This window comes from Erithacus rubecula, assembly GCF_903797595.1.
Source record: "Erithacus rubecula genome assembly, chromosome: 3".
NCBI lineage: Eukaryota > Metazoa > Chordata > Aves > Passeriformes > Muscicapidae > Erithacus > Erithacus rubecula.
This window is the reverse complement of record NC_136689.1, coordinates 30,690,794-30,701,003: the sequence shown is the minus strand read 5'-3', so window position 1 is coordinate 30,701,003 and position 10,210 is coordinate 30,690,794. Positions and strand designations below refer to the sequence as shown.

The 10,210-nt window shown below is 38.6% G+C and overlaps 1 protein-coding gene across 1 annotated transcript; it reads right to left on the bottom strand.

The window, feature by feature from the left end:
- Positions 1-5,347: 5,347 nt before the first annotated feature.
- Positions 5,348-9,278, bottom strand: SOSTDC1 (sclerostin domain containing 1). The gene is made up of 2 exons (XM_079299615.1): positions 8,924-9,278; positions 5,348-6,683 (listed from the first exon to the last, which is right to left on the bottom strand). The coding sequence occupies exons 1-2, from the start codon at positions 9,240-9,242 to the stop codon at positions 6,268-6,270; spliced, it is 735 nt and encodes a 244-aa protein (XP_079155741.1). The 5' UTR covers positions 9,243-9,278; the 3' UTR covers positions 5,348-6,267.
- Positions 9,279-10,210: the final 932 nt, after the last annotated feature.

Here is a 10,210-nt window from a genome sequence, read left to right as displayed (position 1 = left end):
TGATTACAAAAAGATCAAAAGAAAATATGGGTACACTAATTGCATAACACCTTGAAGAGGCTTTATGTATAACTCACTAGTATATTCTTGATAGTCTTGTTCACAACATCAGATTACTGTAGTTTATGTATGTATATGATATTTGATATATTTTATGTAGGTGGTAAGCAATATTTTAAGCCAAATTCTTCAACAAGAAAGTCCTGGTGTGTGGCAGATGGACAGCTTTCTAAGAAACCTGTACATGAATCTTGTCAGCTTAGGCAGTATTCATTCTCCTCAGAAATAGGAGGCTGTGGTCACCCACCAGAAGATATGAACAATGCAGTGAAATGTGCATTTCTGTGAAGATAGCAGATGCTAAAGTGTCCCTGACTTCTCTGGTCCAGTGTGGGATGGTACAGACACACTGTGCTGTGCATTCTTCTCTTTGCATGGGAAGTGAAGGCACAGAGACAATCAGAAATGGTTTTCTACCATGTGACAGTCTGCTACATCCCAGGGGTAGCAATGTTCATGTGCTATTGGGCTTGGCAGTCTGCAGATGGAGCAAGTCTTTTGAAGTCTCATGAAAAGTTGTGAGGGTCAGAAGAAAATGAAGAACACACAGCACATATTGTCCTCCACAAGCCATTTTGTTCCCTTATTTTGATCCATTTTCTCTTCTTTTTTCTCTTCTAGACATGCCCTGATTCAGGCATTTCAATATCTGAAAACAAAAGTGCAGTGCAACCAGTTCCCAGGTGCTATAAGATATTCTGGCTACTTTCTAAAAATCGTAATAAAGATGCACAAAAGCAACAGTTTCAGCAGGCTTTTTCATTGAAGAAAAAGGAAAAAAACACCAAAAGCAAGTGTTCCTTGCTAAAACCAAAATTTTTGCAGCTTTACTTTTTAGAAGCACTCAGACCTCTGTCTTCCAGCCCAACTTAATGGCCATAGGGAATCTAAAAAGGCTTTCTCCAACTCATCCCAAAGTAAATGAATAAATAAATAAGAAAATAAATAAAATAATAATCTAACAAGCAACAGATGTTTAAACTTGCTTCAGCTGCAATGAAAACAAAGTCTTTGTGCTGCAGAGTGTTTTAAAGCTTTGCATAGTCACTCCATTTCTCAGTGGCTGTTCATGTGGTAGAGCTAGGAAAGTACTTTTCTCCTTAGGCCCTCTCTCAACTCTCCACTGTTTTATGTAAAAGAACTTTAATGACTGTGCCTGGATAGCTCTTCTTTAGCCAACCAAACATCAGACTTCACAAAATGGTTTATGCTTTTACTAAGTTGCTTTACAGCTTCTTCACTAAGTCACTTCTCGCTGGGACTAACAAAACAAACCAAATGTGGAACTCCTAAGCCAAGCCAGAGCACTGCTTTTCCTCTCAGTAGTCAAAAATTAAAAATAATGCATCCAGACATTCTAAAAAGAGATTTAAAATATTTATTTATCAAAAAGCAAGTGTGCTGTAGTGATATAGTTCATAACAGCTAAGAGTTTAAACAATGAGACAATTATACACTGTTGTACAGCTACTAAAATTGAGCAAGGGACAAGAAATAAATAAAGTGTTCCAAACATTTTTTGGTGATTTACTTAAGTGGATGGTAGTAAAAACCACTTACTGACAGGAGTTACCATTGCAGTTTAGTAGACAAGAACTGTATTATCATTTCAGGGGATTTTCATTTGGGCCTCTTTTGTGCTATCTGACATTTTATTTTATTTTATTTCATTTCATTTCATTTCATTATTTTCCATCACATTCAATTAGTACCATATTCCATAAACATCCCTAATAAAGAAGTTTTCCAGATTTTCTTTTCAATTAAGACGTCCTCTATATTTATTTGTGGTTGCAAAGAAGCATTAAGAAGGCCTGAACTTCAGGTAATGCAGCATCACCTCTTTCACTATCATGTCAAACCAAAGGGAAGTAAGAAAATGCAAACTCCCAAAATGGAGTCTAAAGATTTCTTTCAGCAATTAGTAGAGACTACTTATTTTCATGGCATGATGTTCAATAAGCATTAATTAAAATTAAGAATATTTTCTTGTCATCGAAGTACTGAGTGAGATAGATGTTTGATTATTAACTCAGTAGCAGGCAATATCTTTTGTAAATCACACTTTTCTAGTGTGTCAGTCCACATAACTCACAGAAGGAGTGAGCTGAAAGGCTGGATGTCTTTCAGAAAGATGCATAGGCAGGCTTTTTGTTGTGGGGGCGACGTTCAGGCAAAATTAGCAAATCCAGTGACAGAATGTCTGCTTAGCTCATAAATCTCTAGAGAATTTTCAGGTTTAGCCTGGAGTGATGTTTATATGTATGTCAATGAACTTAAAATCAAAGCCCCTTGCCTGGCCTCCGGGAAAGGAAATGCATCATGAGAATAGGATGCCTTCCAACTCTAAGGATTCCTTATAATTTTCAACTGAACACCTCCAGGTTAATACTGTAGCAACAAGACTCTCACAGTGGAATGTATTGAACAGTCCTTTCTTGATTAATGTTGTACTTCTTCAGGAAGGATATAAAGGTCAAGGTTAGAAGGACTAAAGTGATTTACTAGCAGAAATCTGTTAGGTATTTTGAAGGGTGTTATTCAAATGTCTGCTTTATTTCCAAACAAATGACTGAGCTTGGATTGGGTGGTTTTGATTCCAAGGCTGCTGGAAAGGCGAGAGCAGCAGATTTGTTACTATTATTAAATAACTGAATAAATAAACTTCTCAAGGGCCTTTCTAGTCTAGATTGCAAATGTCAGGCCCTTATGACTTCCACAGTTGATAAATGTCTTAATGACACATACTATCTACCACTGCCTCTAAGGAGTGTGCCTCTGAGTGTCTCCATGCTATCAAAACAATCAGCATCTGGCTAAGTTTGTTTCTAGTGATGTCTAAAGAAAATTGATTTCCACTCATTATAAAACAATTTACCCCTTAGCTGGGAGTAGATTTCATCAACTCAAAAGTAATGAAATAATGATGGTAGATTAACAGATTGTTTCTAATTTATTCACTTTTCATTTTCTCAAGAAACAAGTGTGAGAAATTATAAAATTATTAGGTTATTTTTTAGATGTTTGAAATGCTTTTTAAGAAAGCATTTGCAATTCTGGTCTGCCTATATGATTGGACATTGAGAAAGTCAACTTCTATAAAATTTTCATGTAATAAATCTAGGCTATTAATAGTTTAATGTATGAAAAAACTATCTAATTTGCCTCTACATTGTACTTTTTCAAAACATTTACACACTTTTATCTATTTGACTTAATACTTAAGTTAAAAATTTAGTATGTTTATCTTTCCTTTTTAATTCGGAAGCAAACTTGAGATGTATCATATCTAAAATTATTTCAGTGAGTCTTTGAGAAACTTTGTCCACTGACCTCCACAAGAGCAATGGCCCATATCCTATCCACTGCAACTTCACATGTTGGAGATTCTCCAGAAAAACTAGTTAAATGTACTCGTGCACTGCCTTTTGTCTGGATCCTTGGATAGACCCCTGTGAGTTCACACCTAACAGGATAAAACAGAAGGCAGATTGCATAGGCCACATTGAAGCATTCAGAGCCACAAGTTGCACCACAGAGTAACATTATTCCTTCAGAAAATTCTACACTAACATAGTTCTAGTGCTGCTTTCCTGCAGATCTCTCCACCAAGAGGCCAGTCATGGCCAAAGAAGAGATCTTGGCTAACTCAAGTGGCACATCAAAGTTAAAATGCTGCTCCTGCTGACTTCCCTCATGTTCCCTTAAATATACCAGACTTTGAAATGGGCCCCATGGTCTTTCTATAGCATGTCCAGCAAAATTTCACAAAGTCATTTTAGTGGAAGTGTATCAGATACTCCCCTTTGGGTAGTTCTGCATAAAAAACAAACTAGAAGTTATTATTCCTAATTCTAGATGTAAACTGATATTAAACATGTATTTTGTTCCTACAGTCCAGCTTCACTGACTGAAGAAGAGTTATGAACAAGATGTGCAGTTTTTTCATCCTTCTTATTTCTGGATGTTAAATACAGACCAGGTAGAGCAGCTTTACTGATTTTTAGTGATTATTGGCATTGAAATTGGTCATATATTGGTCCATTATCTCAATATTTTGTGTTTTATTATCTTCAACAAGTAGCTGGACAGCAATTTAAAAATAGATGGATGTTTGGCATTTGTGAAAAAATTTTCTGTCATGAAATGATTGAATGAGACTATAATGTCTGTTAAAATAAATCTCTAACTCTGCTGAACTGATATGCCTAGCAGCAATGTAATTTCAGTTCTCTCCCTGCTAACTCCCTTATTCATCATCTCTCCTTTTATGCTTAAAAGAGGCAGCTTTAAGATCAGAGGATTTAAGTATAAGTGGTCTCTGGTGTCACCATTTTGCTATTTTTACAATCACAAAACTGAATTTGAAAAAACTAGTTCATTAATGCAATAGGGATTTTTAACTGTACTACCATGTGGATCACTTAAAATTTGAATTTGAAAGTGTTCCTCTCTTTTACATATGGCAAATTTTAAAGTGAATTCTTGAAAGTAACTTTGAGGGAAAACCATTACATTTTGTCAATAAAAATTAGGATTCAGTAAGTCAAGTCAGGCAGCAGCAGTGATTTTCAAACAGTTCTACATTAATGACCAAGATCTCTGCCAAGAACTTCATGATGAATCTTTTGGAATTAAAATGCAAAATAGAAGGAGATAAAAAGAAGGTCAAAGAGAACTTGGGTGAGACCTTATCAGGCAAGATTTCTCATTACTCTCCTCTTGTGTAATTTTTACTTTGGGTGCAAATGGATTGTAAAAGTTAATGATTTAAGAACAGCAGAATCCCATGATGAAATCTTGCCCATAGTGTTTAAATACAACTTGAAAGATTAAGGGCAGATGATTCATGTACTATGTGTTGAAAAGTAGATTAATTAATAATTTTCTGATACATTCTATAAGAATTTGTGAATAAATGTGCAGGACTCTATTGGTTCTATGGAAAAAATGAAACCATATGTAATTTATACATTATTCTGACTTGATCATTACTAATGAAAAAAATGATGATGTCTCAGCAGCTTGTAAAATTTCTCAAATATGCACTTCTTCTGAAATATAGATCTTGAGAACTGTTAAATAAGAACCTGACTTGGACCATTAACAAGCATTATCTGTTAGAAAGTTGTATGAGATCTTTACATTGAGAAATATTGTTTTAATGTTAAATTTCATAGATAGACTTTTTAAAACCAAATAATGTTTCCCTTTTTTTAAATCTAAGTGTTGTGACTGGTTGAAATGTGTGCATTTTCATACAGAGAGCCGGACAATACAGTTTTTTAGCAGTGTTTATTTTTGTAAAAAAAAAAGAAACCAATGAATTTGAAAGGAAGTCATATCTGTCTTTTGATTGCACACTTTTAAACAAAAATAATACAAGATGAAGAATGAAAAATACAGTTTTTATGTTGCTATGTCAAAATAACACCTAAATCTATGAATATTCAAAATTAATATATATATACCTAAATGCTAAAATGTCTATTTTACATTATCTACAAAATGTATGTTCTAATTCAGCCCCAAATCATAGGAAAATACTTTGATACATATGAGAAGCTATAAACATAAGGAAATTTTTAAGGGAAATAACACACATAAAAGCTCATTAAATAATTACAACAACAAATAAATAGTTCGTTCAGCTTTACTTTTTGATTGCTGCCATGCATATTTTAATTTTTGGTATATTGAGATAAGAGAAAGGTGAGCATGCAAAGCACTTTTTTTTTAGAATTAATCTGAAAGCAGATACAATGTGTTGAACTTTAAGCTGTAGTCAGAAGATCCTAAAACATGATATAAAAGGCAATAGATGTGATAACTGTTCTCAGGAAAACAAACAACGAAGCATCATTTTACAAAATTGACTTCAGTGAATACTCTTGGCAAATTTTCTTTGCTTTCGTGGCTGGAGAAATTGTAAAAGTTTATAATGTGGTTTTGGAAGGTTTATATTATGGTATTTGGAAGGCTTGTATTATTCCCCATCTTGAGTGTTTGGAAAATCACCCAAAAGGTCCATATGCTGAGAATGCCCCTTTTGATTTTGGTCAAAGCAGTAAGAATGTAGTGTCACACTGAGAACACAGCAATGGCAGACTTGTCTTTAAGCAGTCAGAATGGTAAAGCAAATGGTTACAGGTGAGTTCAATTTTGGCACAAGGAGAGGGAAATGAGAGAGCAGAGAATGTTTGACTTCTAACTTGTACTATGCTTGCTGGATTTGCTGGCTCTTTTCCTTTCTTTGTGGTGCTGGATGGGTTTTGCTTGAGAGGTTCCCTCGAAGTTGTGGCTGGACTCATTGTGCTGCCTGGTGTAGCGCTTGCACTTGCAGGCAGTGACCACAGTTATTTTGTAGGTTCTTATACTTCCATCCTGGCACTGAAGCTGGATCCTCTGGGTGCGAGTTTTGTCATTGACACATCTCCATTCCTGCGAGCTCCGCCTGCTCCAGTACTTGGTTCCATAACCTCCTCCAATCCAGTTGGGGAGCAGTGGCAAAGGGAGGCATTCTCCAGCACACACCAGTTCTTTCAGGGGATTAATGCTGGTGCACTGACCATCTGAGATGTACTTGGTGGATCTCAGTTCTCGGCAACCAACTTGAACACGATCTGCAGAGTGCACAGAACAAGAAACACTGAGATTCAGAATGGAATGATTTCCTTAACCAGTCATTTTCACATTAACCAGGTATGTTTTGTAGAAGTTAAAAGTAGGTTGTAATCTTTACAGGACATCTCTTTACTGTTGTGTCCCCCAACACAAGGGCCTCAAGTGCTGATGATATCTCTGGATAATACCACAGCATAAAGAAATCCTAATGACATGCACTTCAGCAGTTGTGGTAGAAGAGGCAATTTTATTCTCTATACTTCTTCTCAGGGACATACCTTTTAGAAGAGGAAAAAATGCCCCAAGGGAAGAAATGTTTCCTGCTTGTTCACAGTCTAGGGAATCTACTCTGTGATGTTTACAACAATTACGTTGGATCATTAGCAAGGGGGAAAACACTGCTTTGGAAACAGTTGAAATGCTTTTAAATGAATTTCAAATAGTGTGTTTCTTCTCATTCCATGGTTACAGTGGACTGAACTCTCCCATGAACTCTGCGGCTCGAAACAGACACTGCAGAAGTGGTTATAGCTGAGGTTGCCACAGAATGGGGTTTGATTTGCAGAGTGATTAGCAGTAACAATTTCAGAGGGGTCTTTTTGCCCCCAAGAGAACACCATCTTTCTAACTTAGTAGTCTGCATATTATATGTAACATAGAGAATCCTGCAAATTCTCTCAGGCAGCTGACAGAGTCAACATGCAGAGCTTCTCACACAGGCATGTTTGTACCCGTCTCTATGTGCGGCTCTGCACCCTGCAATAAACACAACTGTTTATTTCAGTAATTACACTTTGAAATAAACGCCCACAGTGTGCTTAATTTTAATAAGCAATCTTTACTGGCTGTGCTCTCCCTCTTTCCGAAGGACAATTACGGCACAGATTCTACATACAATGCAATTAACTAACGCTTTTAAAATAGAAGTAATTACTAGAAACATTTTAGAGTGAATCATAAAAGGCTTTGAAGGTACATCTACATATCACAGCTACAGGCTGCTTCTGTTTCTACTTGGATTTTTGGAAGCAAGTTCTGAACAGAGGCAATGCGTTAAGATTGCTTCACCCTGTCCTCTGTGTCTCGATGGGCAGGCAGAGGGGACTGTAAATCTGCAGGCTCATCCCAGGGAATATTGACAGGGCTGCTCTACTGTCTGCTTTGCAGAAAAGATTCAAGCTTGTCTGCCTGCAGCTGCACTCAGGACTGTACCTAGAAACATCTGGTCACAGATCTGAGTTTGTCTTTCCTTCTGTTTTTCTGTCTTCCCCGGCTCAAGCTTTTCACCAGTGACAGCTCAGTGACAATGAATACCTACTGGGCTGTTCCAGTAATCTCATAATGATGAGATATTTCCTGTGCATTTAAACCCTTAGCATTCATAGAAGCTGACACACCTGGTTTAGCTGAAAGATATCGGTGTCACTTGTTGCCTTCACTTTCCAGGGATGACTCTATTTTTATCAAGTTGCTGTGGGTGGGGTGGTGTGTGTGTATGTTTCTCTCTTTGGATTTCTTTCATTTTATGGAGGAGGGAACTAATAAAGTCAGCAGGTTTTCAGATTCCCAAGTATCTGATATATATATACTTTAAACTCAGAAGGAAAAGACTGGATATAAAAAAGGCAAGTTAGAGCAGAGATCATAGGTAAATTACGAGATGATTTGTTTACTTTTGCTGGAGGTGTTAAGCGGGTAAGTGCTACAGCAGGAAATAAAACTAAACAGCGGGAACAAAATTCAGAGTTTTTTATTGCACTTGAAAAGTAGCCCAGACACCTCCCCTGCCCGCAGTGGGAGGTGAGTCAAAAAAGCGAGCGCTCTGGAAATGCCTCTCGCTCGTTTTTCTTTATCTCTCTTCCCTGCCGGGTAGATACCATAGAAGTCGGCATTCCTGGATGAACCTCCCTCAGGAAGTAACCTGCCCGAGAGAGCCGGTCCTACAGGACTTCCCAGCACGGGGGTGGGAGCGCGGCTGGCTCGGGGGCCACCCGGCGAGGCAGATCCCGGCCCGGAACCAGCAGCATCTCCCCGTGGCCCGGGGCCCCTGGGCTTCCTCCAGGCTCCGGTTCCCGAGCCCCGCGCTGGGGCGGGGGTCCGGGCGCTGCCGCGGGATGCGCGGCTCCGGCCGGGGCTCCGCTCCCGCTCCCTCTCCCGCTCCCGCTCCCGCTCCCGGGGCCGCGCCGGGCGGGGCTGCCGCCCACGGCTGCGGTGGAAGTGCCGCCGGTGGGATACTCACTGTTACGGTCGGATCCAGCGCTGGTGAAGTGCCTGCCTCCGTTCCTAGCTTGATTCAACGTGCTGTTGCTGCTTGGGCTCGCCGCAGCGGGTTTAACTACGTGGGAATAAAGTATCTCTGTGGCATCGTTCTTGAAAGCCAAATAGCTTCTCGTGAAGATGCACGCCAGGAGAAAGCCATAGAAGTGAATGGCAGGGAGAAGCATGGCTGGTTCAGTCTCTGTCTCACAAAGCTGGATGAAATCTTTTCCTTCTGCTTCTTCTGTGTAACTGGAATTGCTCTTGAAGGCTTCCTTTATATATTCAGAGAGGTTTGGCATTCATTCAGGTGTAAAGTTGTGGATAGCTTCAGAATGAAAACCCACAAAAGGGGTGGGGTCCCTACATGAGCTGCGAAGACCTTTCACCAATAGGAGAGAAGGCTGCAGTAAAGGAGGAGTTAGATGCACTAATTGCAGGATTCCTATTTGGGGCTTTTGAGGGTATCAGAAAACTCTTAGGAACCAGCACACAGCAGCATTCATGCTGAGACCTAGAGACTGCCGGCTCTGCCCTGCCATTCCCTATGGTCCTACATGTCTGGCACTTTGCATGGTGTGGCTAACATAATGTCAGAGTGAGTCTCTCCTGCTCAATTTATGCAAAGTTATGTACTCTCTTCTCAAACTGAGATGAGCTCTACAAGGGTGCAAAATGTATAGAACTTATAGAAGACCGCTAGTTACACAAATACGGTCTGTAATACACCAAAATTATTTTTAAAAAATATTGTGAATAATTTAAAGCTGCCTCTAGATGCTTTAAATTATGAAGCTTTGATCAACAGGGAGTACTGCAAGGGAAATGATTTGGTTTAGGGGAATATTCTCTCCCTGGTGTGCAGAGTTATAAGTATGTATTTCTGTATCACCACATATAAAAAGTATCTCCTCTAGGCTCCTTAGTACAAACGTATCCATATTCATAGGCTCTCACCATGCTCATTCACCAAACTAGTCTTTTTTTTAGTTTTGTACATTGCCTAGAGCATTCTTATATTTTAATGTATTATTTCATGTGATAAAGGAAGCAAAGAGAAAACATGCAAATCTTTTTTTCAGAATTTTGGAAGAATAATCCTTACTTTGGCATACTTCTTTATTGTGTCATTCACATGCTTGATTTTACATAAAATTCCATGGCCCGGTGTAAACTGAGATGTTGCCAGTAGGCCAATGCTTGTCTGCATCATGGTGAATGCTCTATAGATTTTCAAAATAAATAAAACAACAGTGATCAACACTGTTAG